Source organism: Oncorhynchus tshawytscha, linkage group LG20, assembly GCF_018296145.1.
Source record: "Oncorhynchus tshawytscha isolate Ot180627B linkage group LG20, Otsh_v2.0, whole genome shotgun sequence".
NCBI lineage: Eukaryota > Metazoa > Chordata > Actinopteri > Salmoniformes > Salmonidae > Oncorhynchus > Oncorhynchus tshawytscha.
Window position 1 is genome coordinate 33,587,738 of NC_056448.1, and position 20,355 is coordinate 33,608,092.

Sequence of the window (20,355 nt, forward strand, 5' to 3'; positions counted from 1 at the left end):
AACGCTACAGCATGCAATGACATTCTAGACGATTCTGTGCCTCGAAATTTGTGGCAACAGTTTGGGGAAGGCCCTTTCCTGTTTTAGCATGACAATACTCCATGCACAAAGCAAGGTCCATAAAGAAATGGTTTGTCGAGATTGGTGTGGAAGAACTTGACTGGTCTGTACAGAGCCCTGACCTCAACCCCATCAAACACCTTTGGGATGAATTGGAACAACAACTGCGAGCCAGGTCTAATCGTTCAACATCAGGGCCTGACCTCACTAATGCTCGTGGCTGAATGGAAAAAAGTCTCTGCAGCATTGTTCCAACATCTAGTGGAAAGCCTTCCCAGAAGAGTGGAGGCTGTTATAGCAGCAAAGGGTGGACCAACTCCATATTAATGCCCATGATTTTGGAATGAGATGTTCAATAAGCAGGTGTCCACATACTTTTGGTCAAGTAGCGTAGGTGTACAGGTCGAGAGAAAGATTTGAGTAATCAAGGTGACAGACAGTGACACATTTAATACTGCACACTCTTGCCTGCATCTAGCTGATATAGGGTGTAATCATTAGTCCAACAGTTGCAAACAAATTCAGGTATTTTTATCCATGTTTCATTCCGTTTGCTTACAGAATCGGAGGAATGAATACATGCATCCCTGATCACACAAACACAGTTCACTTTCATAGCAGCCACATACAAACTGCATGATTACTTTACTTGTTGTATTCCTTTTCACATCTACGCACTCTCCTCCTCTCACCTTTTCCTTTCACTTGTGGACTGCAGTGCACAACACACCAGCTGTCTGTGACCAGGCAAAAAAAAATCCAAGCCAAACCTTCATATTATAACCACTAACTGCTACACACAGCTTACATCATTGTCACCATAGTAGCTAATGTAATAGCTAGTCAATATGGCTACGAGAACTAACGCGTTAGTAAACCCGGGAGAATCACGCAGTACAGTGTACAGCAAGCAGTTTAGCAGTTACACCAGTGGGCCCCAGTGGCAATAAATGAATAAAACCAAAGGTTTACGTTGACTTGGAAGAATTCCAGTTTTGGATAGTCATAGCCAGCTAACTAACATAGCATCCCTCCCTGTTTGAGCTGGGTGTTTGAGTAGGCTAAACTAGCTAGCTGCATTCGCTAGCTAAGTAAGTGAAAGTGAAAAAATTACAACGAGAAATATAGCTCTCTCTCTTGCTTCTCCTTCATTTTTGAAGAAATTAATTTGTTTTAAAAACTGGTCAGCTATTGTCTTTCTCTTTGAGTCAACTACTCACCACAATTTATGCTTTCAGTGCTAGATTCATTCTCTTATCATTTGATTGGGTGGACAACATGTCAGTTCATGCTGCAAGAGCTTTGATAGATTGGAGGACATTCTCCAGAAGTTGTCATTATTACTGTGTAAGTCTATAAGTGTTGTATTGGTGTAATTCCTCTCCCCTGTAACTATTCCCCAGGTTGTAGCTGTAAATGAGAACGTGCTCTCAGTCAAATGACCTGGTAAAATAAGTGTAAAATAATCCAATACAAAAAGAATAAAACAATGTACCCAGAGGAGGATGGAAACGAGCTGTCCTCTGGCTACTCCATGGTGTTACCCTACTGAGTGCTGTTGAAGCTACTGTAGACCTATATAGAAAAACAGTGTGTTTTAATCAACTATTTGGTGACGTGAATAGATTTAGTATATTTTTTTATATAAAGGATTACGTTTTCAATGTTTCAGTATTTTTATTTTTATTAAATTCACTGAGGAGGATGGTCCTCCCCTTCCTCCTCTATGGAACCTCCACTGATATAAACTGATACCAGGCTGACTATCCAGCTACTATTACTACACATGCATTAGTAAGGTAACTTTACATAAGACAAAATCTTAAAGTAACTGAACACACACTGGAATAAATCATGTGCTATGAAATATGTGCCTTGGAAGGAATATTTAAACATTAAAATTTTAAAAACGATGTAAAAAAAAATGTATCATGCAGAAGAGATGTGGCCATATTTGGTATGCTTCACATGTACAGTGCACTGTCCCTGATTGGATACTTAAAACCATTTTTAAAAGCAAAGGTCATTGAAAGTATAGAAATGTTCTGTCCTATGGTTTTTGACCACTATATGCGTTAGACCCTAATAAAATATGTACTTTATTTAGGCAGAGTAGTGCAGTGTCCTATATTGTATTGATATATTGCTACAGTCACAACATCATTCCTAAAACCACAATACCTTTACACTCTTTCAAAACAATAAAAAGTCCTTCGGATAAAAACAAATGATGCTGTCCGGGCGTAGCCAGAGCCAGACAGTCTGAGAAACCAAGGGACCAAATCCCTTCTGATCATGGTGCTTCACCTCATCCTTCATGACTAATGTGTTTGCAGAATCCCGCTCACCTTCTAAATAGAGCTTGTCTGATGAATGGGCGAGCAGCTGTTTATTTCCTGGCCAGACAATCAGCCACAGAGCAACTGGACAGATTCCGCCTGATTCTACAGTGATACCAGCCCCTCTCTGCTCTCTCTCTTTCCCCCTGCGGTAACAAAGAGAAGACTCTCCTCAGCATTTCATTCTGGGAGAGCCTAATAAATAGTCCTGGAGAGATTGGGCTTAGAGGACAAGGGAGAAAACGAGAGGTAGACTGAAGCAGACTTAGGGCAGTGTGGGGCAGGGTTACAGTGAGATACAGGGGTGAGGAGAGAGGGGGAAGGCAGGCAGCAGGGTTGGTCAGGGTAACTGTCATTGGAGGGCCTCAGGCACACAGGCCCGATGGCAGCCCTGGAGTTGAACTCTCAACAGAGAGACACACACACACACACAGTGGATGAAGTTACACACACACACTGCACATATGGACACATAAACATGTAGCGCTATAAAAGTGTCTCTCATTGACAACACTTGGCGACACATATGGAGGGTACCTGGCACAGACGTGGCGGGCAGAGAGACAAAGCATGAGAGATTTCTGTATGTGCCAGTCCTGTTACTTCTTTAAACCTTGTTGATATACAATAGGCCTAGATATTTACTGTCCAATCTTGTATTCGGAGCCTTCATATATTCATGTTAAATCTGTGATTCTAATTATGTCCAAGGGGGAAAAAACGGTGTTAGTTGTTGTAATATCCCAAACGGACGTGGCAGTTTCACCATTAAGGATTCCAGATATAAGTCCTGGTTTTGACTCAGGGGGTTCAGCCTCAGAGGTACACAATGTTCTCCTCTCCCACGTCCTCCCCATCCCCACGCTCCATCTCCAGGGGAACCAATAAGGACAGGTCCAGTTGGGGATCTCCATGTGGGGGTAGACCCTGATATTGTCCAGCCGCTGTTGCCATCAATGACCACGTCTCCCTCACTTTGCGGTGTGTGTTTATATCTGTATGGGTATAAATGCATGACGTTTATATGCATCAATATTAAAACATAGATGTTCATAATCACAGTACACTAAACCAACAACCAGGATGAACTCTCTCTGACAGACATGAACAATCACCATTTTAAATGAAACACCAAGAGCCAGAGAATTAAAGGGAAGGATGAAGAGATGAAGGAGAAAGAGAAGCCGAACTAAAATAATAGAACCGCAGTATGATATAATAACCCAAGGTAGATAAATAACTACAGACACAGTATGATATAATAACCCAAGGTAGATAAATAACTACAGACACAGTATGATATAATAACCCCAGGTAGATGAATAACTACAGACACAGTATGATATAATAACCCCAGGTAGATAAATAACTACAGACACAGTATGATATAATAACCCCAGGTAGATAAATAACTACAGACACAGTATGATATAATAACCCCAGGTAGATGAATAACTACAGACACAGTATGATATAATAACCCAAGGTAGATAAATAACTACAGACACAGTATGATATAATAACCCAAGGTAGATAAATAACTACAGACACAGTATGATATAATAACCCCAGGTAGATGAATAACTACAGACACAGTATGATATAATAACCCCAGGTAGATAAATAACTACAGACACAGTATGATATAATAACCCCAGGTAGATAAATAACTACAGACACAGTATGATATAATAACCCAAGGTAGATAAATAACTACAGACACAGTATGATATAATAACCCCAGGTAGATGAATAACTACAGACACAGTATGATATAATAACCCCAGGTAGATAAATAACTACAGACACAGTATGATATAATAACCCCAGGTAGATAAATAACTACAGACACAGTATGGTATAATAACCCCAGGTAGATGAATAACTACAGACACAGTATGATATAATAACCCCAGGTAGATAAATAACCGTCAGGATGGACCTGGCTGACTGCCCACTATAATGAGTTCATCCATCTGCTCTTTAACTAAAAAAAACTCGCCAAAAGTCCCTTTTTCAGGACACTGTCTTTCAACGATATTTCGCAAAAATCCAAGAAACTTCAAAGATCATCATTGTAAAGGGTTTAAACACTGTTTCATGCTTGTTCATTAAACATTTAATGAACATGCACCTTAAGACACTAACAGCTTACAGACGGTAGGCATTTGGGTCACAGCTATGAAAACTAAAGAGGCATTTCTACCGACTCTGAAAAACACCAAAAGAAAGATGCCCAGGGTCCCTGCTCATTTGCGTGAACGTGCCTTATGCATGCTGCAAGGAGAAATGAGGACTGCAGATGTGGTCAGGGCAATAAATTGCAATGTCCGTACTGAGACGCCTAAGACAGCGCTACAGGGAGACAGGATGGACAGCTGATCGTCCTCGCAGTGGCAGACCACGTGTAACAACACCTGCACAGGATCAGTACATCAGAAAATCACACCTGCGGGACAGGTACAGGATGGCAACAACAAATGCCCGAGTTACACCAGGAACGCACAATCCCTCCATCAGTGCTCAGACTGTCCGCAGTAGGCTGAGAGAGGCTGGACTGAGGGCTTGCAAGCCTGTTGTAAGGCAGGTCCTCACCAGACATCACCTGCAACAACGTCGCCTTTGGGCACAAACCCACCATCGCTGGACCAGACAGGACTGGCAAAAAGGGCTCTTCCCTGACGAGTCGCGGTTTTGTCTCACCAGGGGTGATGGTTGGATTCACGTTTTTTTTCGATTGGGATCGATTTGGACGTGGAGGGTCCGTCATGGTCTGGGCGGTGTGTAACAGCATCATCAATGTTGCTGTAAGGGTCTGTGGTAATAGATGGTGTGGCTGTGAGGGTCTGTGGTAATAGATAATGTGGCTGTAAGGTTCTGTAATGGTCTGTTGTAAATAGACAATGTTGCTGTAACGGTCTGTGTCAATAGATGGTGTGGCTGTGAGGGTCTGTGTCAATAGATGTTGTGGCTGTAAGGGTCTGTAAGGGTCTGTGGTAATGGATGTAATGGTCTATAAGGGTCTGTGGTAATAGACAATGTTGCTGTAAGGGGTCTGTGGTAATAGATGATGTGGCTGTAAGAGTCTGTGGTAATAGATGATGTGGCTGTAAGGGTCTGTGGTAATAGATCATGTGGCTGTAAAGGTCTGTGGTAATAGACAATGTGGTTTTCAGGGTCTGTGACGGTCTGTAAGGGTCTGTGAGGGTCTGTGTCAACAGATGGTGTGGCTGTAAGGGTCTGTGGTAATAGATAATGTGTCTGTAACGGTCTGTGTCAATAGATGGTGTGGCTGTAAGGGTCTGTGGTAATAGATACTGTGGATGTAAGGGTCTGTAGTAATAGATAATGTGGCTGTAAGGGTCTGTAGTAATAGATAATGTGGCTGTAAAGGTCTGTGTCAATAGATGGTGTGTCTGTAAGGGTCTCTGGTAATAGATCATGTGGATGTAAGGGTCTGTAGTAATAGATAATGTGGATGTAAAGGTCTGTGTCAATAGATGGTGTGTCTGTAAGGGTCTGTGGTAATAGATACTGTGGATGTAAGGGTCTGTGGTAATTGTGTTGTGTTCCCACAGGACTGTGTCGGACTCTGTTTCATTAATTAGTGAGCTCCTTGTTAGCTAACCACTAGTGTGTGTGTGTGTGTGTGTGTGCGTGTGTGTGCTAGTGTGGATGGGTCTGTACTATAAAGCCTCAGGACAAAGACTCTTAGGTCAGCCTGATCTGAGGCCACAAGAAATGGAGACCATTTTCGAAATGCAATTACTGTTCAAATCAGTAAGATAAAATCCAATAGGATGACTTTAACACCAAGTGTAATGTCAGAAGGCTTGTCATTCATTGAAAGGTCAGATAGTCAGGATAATCTTCAAACTATGGGTCCAGAACAGTAACTCACTATACCATCATAGTGAGCACTGATCTTCATAGTTTTCATCCCTTTATTCATTTTCAGAAGCAGCACAATATTCTGGTTGGTTTTTACTGTTCAATATTTACAGTAGTTGTTATTTTCAAAAGGCCACAGTTATTCAACAGCTAGGCGAGATGGGAAAATCTGATTGGATTCATTGGATCAAATTTCAATCCTTCCATTTTTTCCATTATCATTGTGCAGGAGAACATTATGGAAATCCTGAGAGAGGGAACAATCTCAAAGGCCCTGTGTAAGGGGGAAGAACCGTCCTCACTTGGATGTGAGGTAGAGAAATCAGACTTTTGATAGCTCTGAGCAAGATTTTGAGGATTTTTTAGATCAAATAAGTGTTGTTTTTGAAGGTGAGATATTGATTTCCTGGATACTATTCTAGTGTGAAATATGAGAGTTCTGTAACATGGGATCGTGTACAGACCCAGAATGCACTAGTAATCTATACCGCCAATTGCAGTGCATTAAATAGTAATGAATGATGTATTGTAAATAGAGATCCATAGAACGTAGGAAGGTGAGATATGGTGTTGGAGTTTGGAGGGAAATCAACCCCCTGAGAGGGAAGTCAACATTTGCATCCCAAATGGAACCCTACCTCCTTTAAAGTGCACTACTTTTGACTAGACCCATATGGGCCCTTGTCAAAAGTAGTGTACTAAATAGGGAATAGGTTGCCATTTGGGACGTATTCCATCTGTGAATCCTGCTGATCTATCATACAACATACACCTCTAACAGGACAGGAGCAGTGCATTATGGGGCCTGTCTGGGACCACAGAGGGGTGCATTGTTGGTAATATGTCAGGTAAGCTCTGGCCCTGTGGTAGGTGGGGGTATCCACCCGTCTGTGCAGAGCACACTGTTTTGTTAACAAGAGACTGTGATTCTACGGTGGCTCAAATGTGGTGAATAACAGGAGAAGGTAATAAGTCAATCGACGGAGAGAGATTGTGCTCCGGTCACATAACAGTAAACAATTCAGCAGCCTGTATCACTGATAGTTACTATAGAGATATCCATTAAACAGGCTATTCAAATAGAAGCATCCATTCTAGTGTATATTCAACAAGTGGCCCTCATCGTAGACTGTAATATTTCCGGTTCACATCAGTGTGCATGTATATTAAACCAGTGAGGTATAACAGTTGAAACCTGTGAGACGTATATATGCAAACAGACGTCGGCTGACACATGAGCAGTGAAATACAGATGAATATGTGCATCTCTCATCGTTCCCTCCCCTCTATCCCTCTATCCCCTGCTCCTCTGATGACAAGTCGTGCTGTAATGAGTTTTGTAAAGATTTTTCAGATCGATGCTCCAATCCGTCAGCCATGGGCTCTGAGCTGTGATTCACACGCTGTTGGCCCGGCCCCCGGCGCTCAATAGATAGAGAACACACCGATTATTTTTCTCTCTCCTAGGCGAGAAGGGCCAGACTAGGCTGGTGTAGATGGTGGTGGGGTGGGGGGGTTGAGGTGGGGGATCTTTATCTGGAGACACTGTTTAACTGGGAAAGAATGACAAGCAAGGCCTCACATCGCATTGAAACAGGAACAGCCTTGAGAGGAATGGGAGGTGTGTGTGTGTGGTGGGTACAAAGGCTGTGTTTACTTTCTCACAGGTAGCAGCTAGGCCTCATGATATCATGAGGTATCAAAGAAAGAGAGAGAGAGTCAGTCAATGTCAGATCCCATCAAATCATGTTGTGTGTTATCAATCAAATTCAGCCGAGAAAGCCGGAATCATCTTGTATTTAGGATTAGAGAATAAACACAATCTCTGTAACAGAGATGGATTCACACAACTCTCTGGAGCTGAGTCTTATTGTTGGGTTTCTGCTCAGAGCCCTGTCCCCCTGTGGGTCTGGAACTGGGTCTTACCGTTGGGTTTCTGCTCAGAGCCCTGTCCCCCAGAGGGTCTGGAACTGGGTCTTACCGTTGGGTGTCTGCTCAGAGCCCTGTCCCCCTGAGGGTCTGGAACTGGGTCTTACCGTTGGGTTTCTGCTCAGAGCCCTGTCCCCCAGAGGGTCTGGAACTGGGTCTTACTGTTGGGTTTCTGCTCAGAGCCCTGTCCCCCTGTGGGTCTGGAACTGGGTCTTACCGTTGGGTGTCTGCTCAGAGCCCTGTCCCCCTGAGGGTCTGGAACTGGGTCTTACCGTTGGGTTTCTGCTCAGAGCCCTGTCCCTCTGTGGGTGTGTAGAGGTACCCGGTGACACCGGTGCCCCCTGCCCAGTCCTGGGGTGTGTGTGTGTCAGGGTGGAGTTGGAGTGTCTGTCCGTGGCTGGAGCGGGCCAGTAGGGTGTTCAGGCTGTTGTGGGCTCGAGGGTCATCTCCGTACCCTCTCTGCTGCTGCTGCAGGTGGTGGTGCACATGGCGGTTGTTGAGCCCCATTGCCGTGGTGACCGCTGCCTCGTTGACAAAGACTGAGCCGCCGTTGTCAAGATGGCCTCCAGGCTGGCCAGGAAGTGAGTCCTATGGGAGAAGAACATAGACAGAATGCCACATTAACAGAACACTGAGCGTGAAGGACGACCACAACAAGAGCATTAACGTAAACATTAGAGGTCGACCGATTATGATTTTTCAACACCAATACCGATACAGATTATTGGAGGACCAAAAAAAAGGCGATACCGATTAATCGGCCGATTTTTAAAATGTATTTGTAATAATGACAATTAGACCAACACTGAATGAACACTTATTTTAACTTAATATAATACATCAATAAAATCAATTTAGCCTCAAATAAATAATGAAACATGTTCAATTTGGTTTATATAATGCAAAAACAAAGTGTTGGAGAAGAAAGTAAAAGTGCAATATGTGCCATGTAAGAAAGCTAACATTTAAGTTCCTTGCTCAGAACATGAGAACATATGAAAGCTGGTGGTTCCTTTTAACATGAGTCTTCAATATTCCCTGGTACAGTATGTGCCTCACTCTCCTCCTCTTTCTCTATCATCTACGTACTTCTCTTTTGTATGCTATGTCCAGCTCAGGTAAGATGTTCTCCTACCCCATTGATTTAATATGTGTCAAAGCTGAGGCAGAATTAGCAGTCCAACACTAACTGCCCACTCCCGTGACAGAAAACAGGAGTTACTGCAGGCTGATCTGTATGGAAGCAGTGCAGTCTTAGGTTGTGTTCCAATTGGCACCCTATTCCCTATGGTCCCTGGTCAAAAGTAGTACACTACAAAGGGAATAGGGTGCCATTTGGATCCATTAGCGTTTCCCTGGTGATCAGTATGGATGTAGTGTTTAGTGTTACCCTGCTAACATTTAGCCCCAGGCAGAGGGTCAGGGGGTCAGAGACAGATCCTGTGTCCTCTGTCAGATCCTCTTTAATGAGAAGGTCTTTCTGGCAGGAGGATGGGCTTTACAGCACCTTGCCAAGCAGAGGTAGCCCAGCTCCACTGCAGCAGTGATCTTTTTGTTAATTAGAGGAAATATAATATGAATTGGCATACTTCACACTGAAAATATGGATTACAACTCTCAAATAATATTTTTGATGACAATTTTTTTGGCCATGGATTAGCTGAATAAACCATTATTGTAAATAGCCACTGTGACTACTTGACTATGTCTGATACGTAGCAATGGTTATAATTTTGCCCATAGCTAACTCTTGTCTTAGTGTTATGGTTTCTCTGTATGTTTACTAGAGGTCGACCGATTAATCGGAATGGCCGATTAATTAGGGCCGATTTCAAGTTTTCATAACAATCGGTAATCTGTATTTTTGGACACCGATTTTGCCAATTTTTATTATTTTTCTTTTTACACCTTTATTTAATCTTTATTTAACTAGGCAAGTCAGTTAAGAACACATTCTTATTTTCAATGACGGCCTTGGAACGGTGGGTTAACTGCCTCGTTCAGGGGCAGAATGACAGATTTTCACCTTGTCAGCTCGGGGGATTCAATCTTGCAACCTTACAGTTAACTAGTCCAACGCTCTAACCACCTGCCTCTCATTGCACTCCACGAGGAGACTGCCTGTTACGCGAATGCAGTAAGCCAAGGTAAGTTGCTAGCTAGCATTAAACTTATCTTATAAAAAACAATCAATCAATCATAATCGCTAGTTAATTACACATGGTTGATGATATTACTAGTTTATCTAGCGTGTCCTGCGTTGCATACAATTGATGCGGTGCGTATCGTTGCTCCAATGTGTACCTAACCATAAACATCAATGCCTTTCTTAAAATCAATACACAGAAGTATATATTTTTAAACCTGCATATTTAAAGAAATCCAGGTTAGCAGGCAATATTAACCAGGTGAAATTGTGTCACTTCTCTTGCGTTCATTACACGCAGAGTCAGTGTATATGCAACAGTTTGGGCCACCTAATTTGTCAGAATTTTACATAATTATGACATGACATTGAAGGTTGTGCAATGTAAAAGGAATATTTAGACTAATGGATGCCACCCCTTAGATAAAATACGGAACGGTTCCGTATTTCCCTGAAAGAATAAACGTCTTGTTTTCGAGATAGTTTCCGGATTCTACCATATTAATGACCTAAGGCTCATACTTCTGTGTGTTATTATGTTGTAACTAAGTCTATGATTTGATAGAGCAGTCTGACTGAGCGATGGTAGGCAGCAGCAGGCTCGTAAGCATTCATTCAAACAGCACTTTTGTGCATTTTGCCAGCAGCTCAAGCATTGAGCTGTTTATGACTTCAAGCCTATCAACTCCTGAGATTAGGCTAGTGTAACCGATGTGAAATGGCTAGCTAGTTAGCGGGGTGTGCGCTAATAGCGTTTCAAACGTCACTCGCTCTGAGACTTGGAGTAGTTGTTCCCCTTGCTCTGCATGGGTAACGCTGCTTCGAGGGTGGCTGTTGTCGTTGTGTTCCTGGTTCGAGCCCAGGTAGGGGCGAGGAGAGGGACGGAAGCTATACTGTTACACTGGCAATACTAATGTGCCTACAAGAACACTCAATAGTCAAAGGTTAATGAAATACAAATGGTATAGAGAGAAATAGTCCTATAATTCCTATAATAACTACAACCTAAAACTACTTACAGTATGAGACCCCCCTCACATTCCACTCTATGCACGTTGAATCATCCCACCTGCTGAACCTCACAACACAAGCTCAACCCCACAGAGGCCTAGGCCAGGGGGTAAATGAGGTTCATGAGGTCGTTGGTTTTAACATACACCCTCCCCATAAGGTCCTGTAGAGAGGCAGGCAGAGTATCTCTCTCCCCCTCTCTGTCTCTCTGTCTCTGTCTCTCCTCTCTCTCTCTCCTCTCTCTGTCTCTCTGTCTCTCCTCTCTCTCTCTGTCTCTCTGTCTCTCCTCTCTCTGTCTCTCCTCTCTCTGTCTCTCCTCTCTCTGTCTCTCTCTCCTCTCTCTGTCTCTCTCTCTCTCTCTCTCTGTCTCTCCTCTCACTTTCTCTCTGTCTCTCCTCTCACTTTCTCTCTGTCTCTCCTCTCACTTTCTCTCTGTCTCTCCTCTCACTTTCTCTCCGTCTCTCCTCTCACTTTCTCTCCGTCTCTCCTCTCACTTTCTCTCCTCTCACTTTCTCTCTGTCTCTCCTCTCGCTTTCTCTCTCTCTCTCCTCTCTCTGTCTCTCCTCTCGCTTTCTCTCTCTCCCTCTCTCTCCTCTCTCTGTCTCTCCTCTCACTTTCTCTCTGTCTCCTCTCCTCTCGCTTTCTCTCTCTCTCTCCTCTCTCTGTCTCTCTTCTCTCTGTCTCTCCTCTGGCTTTCTCTCTGTCTCTCCTCTCACTTTCGATCTCTCTCTCTCTCCTCTCTGTCTCTCCTCTCTCTGTCTCTCCTCTCACTTTCGATCTCTCTCTCCTCTCTCTGTCTCTCCTCTCGCTTTCTCTCTCTCTCTCCTCTCTTTCTCTCTGTCTCTCCTCTCTCTGTCTCTCCTCTCACTTTCTCTCTCTCTCTCCTCTCTCTGTCTCTCCTCTGGCTTTCTCTCTGTCTCTCCTCTCACTTTCTCTCTCTCTCCTCCTCTCTCTGTCTCCCTCTCCTATCTCCCCTTGTCCTCTCTCTCCCACTCTCTCTCTCTGTCTCTCCTCTCGCTCTCTCTCTCTCACTCTCTCTCTCTCCTCTCACTCTCCCTCCCCCTCTTTCTCCTTGCCTTTTCTCTCCTCTCCCACCTCTCTCCCTCTCCTATCTCCCCTTGTCCTCTCTCCCTGCCTCTCCTCTCCCCACCTCTCTCTATGTCTCTCTCTCTCTCTCTCTCTCTCTCTCCCTCTCTCTATGCCCCTCCTCTCAGCTTGGGGGCATATTTCACTGCAGGCCCGCTCCACTCGCTTTTCAAACAAAGTGTCGATATGAATAATTAAAGTCTTTTGGAGAGGATTGATTGGTTTGCGGCGTTCGCATGCTTTTAATTATTTTGTCGCTGGAGCTTTTATTCTCTGCGGTTTAATTATCATCAATCATGAAGTTGTTTATTAGCGAGCGGAGCTGCTGAGTGTTGAGACAGATGACGCTGAAATTGCTCTCATTACCGCAGGTCGTATATCAAGGGCCCAGATGGAGCTGCTCTGTGTGACTGAGTGGGCCACCGTAGCTTTGGCTGCTGGCTACACTTTGTCCTGGGAGAGAGAGGCACTTCTCAATAATGAACTTCTAACCCAGGGAGAAACATGACCTTGGTTCACACACACACATACAGCAGCAGGTTGACATTTATTGTCATGAATCTTGCCCTGGAGGCAGAACTGAGCGATTTCTGCTAAAAATTGGCTATATCGTAAAAATGTATGAAAACAAATGTGTTTTTTAAAGTGGAACTGACAGTGTTTTAACTACTTTGCAGATATGAAACAAACAGACAATCATGATATCAGTAAAAAATATACATTTCCCAGTTTGGGAATCCAGGCTGTATCACAACCTGCCGTGATTGGGAGTCCCAAAGGGTGGCGCCCAATTGGCCCAGCGTCGTCCGGGTTTGGCCATCATTGTGTAGGCCATCATTGCAAATAAGAATTTGTTCTTAACTCACTTGCCTAGTTAAATAAAGGTTCAATATAAAAATTAAAAACTTTATAAGAGGTTTTAAAAATAGGTTCTATTTGACTCAACATTCCATGATGTACACTAAGGCATTGTTGGCAGAATAGATGGATGCAGTTAAATTAATGGTCAATATAATTCACATTTGGTAGTCCAAAAAATATTGCTATCAGGTTGTAAATCCCAGCTGGCCTGGTACATTGCTTGCTGCCTCCATTCGGGATGCACTGTTTCAGTTTCAATGACTCAATATTTTGGGCAAAAACAGACGAATGTAACTAAGGCTGGGAATGACAATACAATCAAACTAGCAAGGGCAATGATCACAAGTCAGTCATAACACGGCTAATAGGCTAGAATATCAATTTATGTAGCAAGCTAAAAACACGGAGCCTAACGTTAGCCAGCTAGCTAGCTGCTAGGAGGATGTCATGCCATCGGAGGAGTAAGTGAGTGACTCATATCGTTTTCGGTGGCTATACACATCTAGAGATGCAGGTGTCATTTGGTTAGCTAGCAAGAACTTGAATGACTGTTATCCAGTTAGCATATCTCTTGCCTTTCAAAATTCACTCTGGCTATCTACTCAGATTTCAGAGCACTCTCGTCTGAGTGTGCCAGAGCACAAAATAACTGATGAATTTACGAGCGAGCAACACCTGCTTGAATATGCCGGTGTCAGTAAATGTATGCTAAAAAAGTCATAGTTAGTCACGAACACTCTAGATAACATGAAAACAGCCTTACCAGCTCTGCTACGGCGAGTAAAATGGTCAGATTGAGGTGTTCTCTCATTTGTGTCTGGAAGTAGCAAGCTAGCTAACTTTAGCCAGTTAGATTGGGACATGCATACATTGGCAGGCAAGCTCAAAAAGGAGAAGTAGGCTATAATTCCCCACTGTTTATCAGTGTAATTTTGACAGCCAACTAGCTGAAAAAGATTGAGAGGGTTTATCTAATGTTCCTTCGTTAGATTTGAGCACATCTTGCTCTGGCTAACATTAGTTGTTGATCTTGTAGTTGTTGATGTGCATAACTGAGGGAGAGAAAGTCTACCTCTTCATGGTTGTTTGATCAATAGAACTGTAAAGTTCCCAAATGTAAGAGGACTCCAGTGGTATTTACATAATTGCACAAATCCATTCAGGTGTATTTTGTGGCTTTTGGCAAATGCGTTCTAATGATCTAAAGTCGCACTGTTGCTACTATCTGTAAACACACACTCCAGTTCAAAGTGAATGATGGCAGGCCCGTGTGGCAAATAGCTTGTTTGTATAAAGGCCTACTGTAGCTCTGATTGGCTATAGCTCACCGGTCTGTGTAGACTCAGGTCTTGGACAAGACAGATGTTTTTATTAGGTATAATTTACGGCAGTGTCTATTAATTGTCTAAACTCTCGGTCTCTTTCCCGCCACTCTATTGCAGTACAATGTTCACAAATGCCTTAGTATACGTAATTCGCAAACATTCTAAGAATATATGAAAACGTGAAAATGACAATATCAGATGTTTTATTTTTTAAGTGTCATATTCTTCCTGTGGGTGTATGTGAACAGATTTTAATCTGATTTCATGTTGCTAAAATGTTCTATTTTAAGGTTAGGGTTAGGCATTATGGTTAGCTGTTTGTTTAAGGTTAGGGCTAAGGTTAAGGTTTAAAACACAGTAGGCTGCTGATAAGCAAATGCAATGGCATTAAAAACCTGGAAAAAATGTGTTTAATATATTTGAAACCATTCAACTGATTCCGCTCCAGTCATTACCATAAGCCCGTCCTCCCCAATTAATGTGCCCCCAACCTCCTATAGTTTATAATCAGATTTTATGACTTTGTGACTGTGCCAGCTTGTGACCACTCTGCAGAGCTGCCTCCAGAACAAGATTCATGACAATAAATGCCAACCTGCTATACACACCCTTATAGTATATGTACTCTCAGCATCTCTCATTCACACTCATGCAGTGAGTATTAGCTACAGGCTAGGAGTCCTTCTGTGAGAACCCACTCACCCCCCTCACACACACCTGATGACAGCGGTCCAGGGGTATGACCATGACAGGCAGGCTCCTCTGTCGGCTGTGTCTCCAGCTCTGCAGCAGGTTCTGCTGGGTCTCCAGCCTCTCCCTCTCCTTCTCCACACTCCTCTGACTCTCTCTCAGCCTCTCCAGGCTCTGCTGGTACTCCTCCAGCTGCTCCTCCAGCTCTTCCCGCTCCTGTTTCAGCCTCTCAGCCTCCAGGTGGCACTGTCTCTCCCTCTCCTCCAGCCTGCTCTCCAGCTCCCCCTGTTGGCTGTGGCGAGCCTGGCACTCCCTCTCCCACCGCTGTCTCTCCTGGAGGTAGAGAAAGGTTCAACAGAATCCATTAGTTGATGGTTGCTTGGGCCGCGATAAATCGTTTAATACAAAAATATATTTTTAACTAATAAATCCTGGCAAAGTACAATAAGAGGTGAGTGTGCATAGTAGATATACACCACCGTTCAAATGTTTTGGGTCACTTAGAAATGTCCTTGTTTTTGAAAGAAAAGCAAAAAAAATTATGCCTAGAAGGCCAGCATCCCAGAGTCACATCTTCACTGTTGATGTTGAGACTGGTGTTTTGCGGGAACTATGAAGCTGCCAGTTGAGGACTTGTGAGGCGTCTGTTTCTCCAACTAGACACTAATGTACTTGCGCTGTTCTGTGAAGGGAGTAGTACACATCGTTGTACGAGATCTTCAGTTTCTTCAATTTCTCGCATGGAATAGCCTTCATTTCTCAGAACAAGAATAGACTGACGAGTTTCAGAAGAAAGATCTTTGTTTCTGTCCATTTTGAGAATGTAATCGAACCCACAAATGCTGATGCTCCAGATACTCAACTAGTCTAAAGAATGCAATTTTATTGCTTCTTTAATCAGAACAACAGTTTTCAGCTGTGCTAACATAATTACAAAAGGGTTTTCTAACTAGCCTTTTAAAATGATAAACTTGGATTAGCTAACACAATGTGCCATTGGAACACAGGAGTGATGGTTGCTGATAATGGGCCTCTGTACGCCTATGTAGATAGCCGTTTCCAACTACAATAGTCATTTGCAACATTAACAATGTCTACACTGTATTTCTGATCAATTATATTTTATTTTAAAGGACACATTTTTTTGCTTTTCTTTCAAAAACAAGGACACGGTAGTGTATGCTTACTTATTTACTGTGGGGAGAAAAAACGCTATTTGCCTTTTTCGATAATGTGATTCCCTTATTTTGGAATCGATAAGGTCGCCCTAAATTCATTAATCAATTCATTGAATAATCTAACTTATCCTACCTGGTGCAGCCTGCCCTGCAACCGTACTGCTGCCGCCACCTCCTCACGGCGCTTCTCCAGGTTACGCTGCTTCTCCTGCTCCTGCAGAGCGTTGCCACGGAGACATGGGGTGTGTGGTCTCGGAGAGCGGGGGGAGTGGCGGTCACTCTCATAGAGGAGGAACTTCTGAACCTCGTAGAAACTGTCTTGGATGGTTACCGCCGCCTGCAGAGAGGAAACAAATATGTGACAATAACGTGACTGACTGACTGACTGGCTGGCTGAATGGCTGACTGGCTCATTGACTGACTAACTCATTGACTAGCTGGCTGGCTGACTATCTGACTGGCTGGCTGACTGGTTGGTCGGCTGGATGGCTGACTGACTAGCTGGTTATCCGGCTGGATGGTTGACTGATTAACTGGTTGGCCAGCTGGATGGCTGACTGATTGACTAGCTGGCTGGATGGCTAACTGACTGACTCATTGACTGACTAACTGACTAACTCATTGACTTGCTGGCTGTCTGACTAGCTGATTACCTGGCTGGCTGGCTGGCTGACTGACTGACTGGTTGGTCGGCTGGATGGCTGACTGACTAGCTGGCTGGCTGGCTGGCTGACTAACTGACTAGCTGGTTGGCCAACTGGATGGTTGACTTATTGTCTGGTTTGCCGGGTGGATGGCTGACTGACTGACTAGCTGGATGGCTGACTGACTGACTGATTGACTCATTGACTGATTGACTGGCTGACTAGCTGGCCAATTGGCTGGCTGGCTGGCTGCTGACTGACTGGGACCAACGCAGCCATTCAAATGGGTCCACACTGGGCCAACCGTCGATGGCCATGTGTGGCTCCAAGCCAAGGTTAATGGGGGCAATAGAAGCAGGTGATTTGAATACCAAATATGGATCAGTCGACATTGTGACAGTCAACGGCAAACCAAATACTCACTGGTACTTTAAGGCTGAGCTACATATTGTTAGGCCAAGCAGGCCTAGAACACATGTATAGACCGCATACAAACACATACCAATATACAAGAAATGTCACTATGTACAGTAGGCTACACACACACCCGCAAACACACACGCTTCACATTACTAACACAAACACATACTGTGCACACACCAAACAGGATAGACTCCATCTACATCAACACATCAAATGCTCCCTGTGCAGAGCAGGAGAAAAGTCTCTCTCTCCTCTGGTCTCTCTCCCACTAAGAATAGGATAATTGGGTTCCTCTCTCCAGCAGCTTACTGCCTGGCGTTTCAAGCTTCAGACAATCCAGCTGATTGTTGGATCTCTGTTTACAGAAGCTGTGGTGCAGCCAGGCAAATACATCCACACACGTATGGATGCACGTGCGGGCACATAGAGTGAGGGAAAAAAGTAGTTGATCCCCTGCTGATTTTGTACGTTTGCCCACTGACAAAGAAATGATCAGTCTATAATTTTAATGGTGGGTTTATTTGAACAGTGAGAGACAGAATAACAACAAAGAAATCCAGAAAAACTCATGTCAAAATTGTTATCATTTTGTTTTGCATTTTAATGAGGGAAATAAGTATTTGACCCCTCTCAATCAGAAAGATTTCTGGCTCCCAGGTGTCTTTTATACAGGTAACAAGCTGAGATTAGGAGCACACTCTTAAAGGGAGTGCTCCTAATATCAGTTTGTTACCTGTGTAAAAGACACCTGTCCACAGAAGCAATCAATCAATCAGATTCCAAACTCTCCACCATGGCCAAGACCAAAGAGCTCTCCAAGGATGTCAGGGACAAGATTGTAGACCTACACAAGGCTGGAATGGGCTACAAGACCATCTCCAAGCAGCTTGGTGAGAAGGTGACAACAGTTGGTGCGATTATTCGCAAATGGAAGAAACACAAAAGAACTGTCAATCTCCCTCGGCCTGGGGCTCCATGCCAGATCTCACCTTGTGGAGTTGCAATGATCATGAGAACGGTGAGGAATCAGCCCAGAACTACACGGGTGGATCTTGTCAATGATCTCAAGGCAGCTGGGACCAAGGAATAGTCACCAAGGAAATAATTGGTAACACCGTGAAGGACTGAAATCCTGCAGCGCCCGCAATGTCCCCCTGCTCAAGAAAGCACATATACATGCCCGTCTGAAGTTTGCCAATGAACATCTGAATGATTCAGAGGACAACTGGGTGAAAGTGTTGTGGTCAGTTGAGACCAAAATTGAGGGACAATGACCCAAACACACGGCCAAGGCAACAAAGGAGTGGCTCAAGAAGAAGCTCATTAAGGTCCTGGAGTGGCCTAGCCAGTCTCCAGACCTTAATCCCATAGAAAATCTGTGGAGGGAGCTGAAGGTTCGAGTTGTCAAACTTCAGCCTCGAAACCTTAATGACTTGGAGAAGATCTGCAAAGAGGAGTGGGACAAAATCCCTCCTGAGATGTTTGCAAACCTGGTGGCCAACTACAAGAAACGTCTGACCTCTGTGATTGCCAACCAGGGTTTTGCCACCAAGTACTAAGTCATGTTTTGCAGAGGGGTCAAATACTTATTTCCCTCATTAAAATGCAAATCAATTTATAACATTTTTGACATACGTTTTTCTGGATGTTGTTGTTGTTATTCTGTCTCTCACTGTTCAAATAAATCCACCATTAAAATTATAGACGGATCATTTCTTTGTCAGTGGGCAAACGTACAAAATCAGCAGGGGATCAAATACTTTTTTCCCTCACTATACACACACACACACACACACACATACATACTAAGACTGCAACCTGAATGTGGCACTAAAACAGGATATATTTGTTCCTGCTGAGAAGACACTGGGTCTGTGTGTCGAATGGAAATTAGTGGCTGAGATGAGATACACAGGGTGTGTGTGCGTGTGCGTGCATGTGTGTCTGTGTGTGTGATTCACCTCCCATAGGGATGAGCTCACCTGTAGACTATAGAGTAACTGGGTCAAGCTTTGGACACTGTGGGACACCTGTTATTGAGGAAGACAACCACAGTTAACACGTGATAAACAGTAGCTAATAGTCAGGCTTTCATCTCACTTTATGAGGATCTTCTCATGACTTCATCCTTCCACAAATAACATTCCCTCTATAAGAACCCTCGATAAAAAACGGTATACAAATAAATGGAATGGTTCTAGTACTCCCGTGTTAGTGTGTGAGAATGGAGAGTTCCACTCTCCTACAGATGTAGGATCTTAATTTGAGCCAGCTTGCAGGAAAATAATCCTACAGCAACAGGAAAAGTCAATTATTATGTGGATTATAACTAATGGAGTTGATCTATTTTCCGTAAGAGAAAATAAAGTATGACATTTAAAAGTGGAACATACAAACGTCAGAAGCTTTTTTAAACCTTACACTACAAATTCTCATGCAACAGGGTGTTGAAATTACAATCCTGCATCGGTAATATGTTGCACTCTCCTAGATGGCCGAACCTGCATAAGACGCTATTGGCTTCCTCCATCATTACACTGCAGTCACGGTTCCATGTAATGGTGAGATTGCAGTAGAGTCTCCTCTCATCACAAGGCACATTTTCTAAGTAGAGTCCATTTGTCTGAGGAGTCTACGTGATAGTGTACATATAGCACCACCTTGTGGTCAGATAGTGTATGTAGACCCACTCTGTACACTACCTTACCTCACAGCTTCCAGTCAATACTTATTTTTCTTACCTCACAGCCAGGGCACACAGAAAGATGCTAA

The 20,355-nt window shown here is 43.6% G+C and overlaps 1 protein-coding gene across 2 annotated transcripts in view; it reads right to left on the reverse strand.

Annotated features, from left to right (window-relative positions):
* Positions 1-342: 342 nt before the first annotated feature.
* Positions 343-20,355, reverse strand: part of LOC112220169 (rho guanine nucleotide exchange factor 28) — a 111,233-nt gene continuing 91,220 nt past the window's right edge. For both annotated transcript variants that reach the window (XM_042302503.1, XM_042302504.1), the window contains 5 exons: positions 19,566-19,613; positions 16,650-16,853; positions 15,366-15,671; positions 8,492-8,807; positions 343-3,394 (listed from right to left, as the gene is read on the reverse strand). In XM_042302503.1, the coding sequence (XP_042158437.1) occupies positions 3,216-3,394; positions 8,492-8,807; positions 15,366-15,671; positions 16,650-16,853; positions 19,566-19,613 (1,053 nt within the window). In that variant the 3' untranslated portion in view covers positions 343-3,215. The remainder of the gene's footprint in view (positions 3,395-8,491; positions 8,808-15,365; positions 15,672-16,649; positions 16,854-19,565; positions 19,614-20,355) is intronic.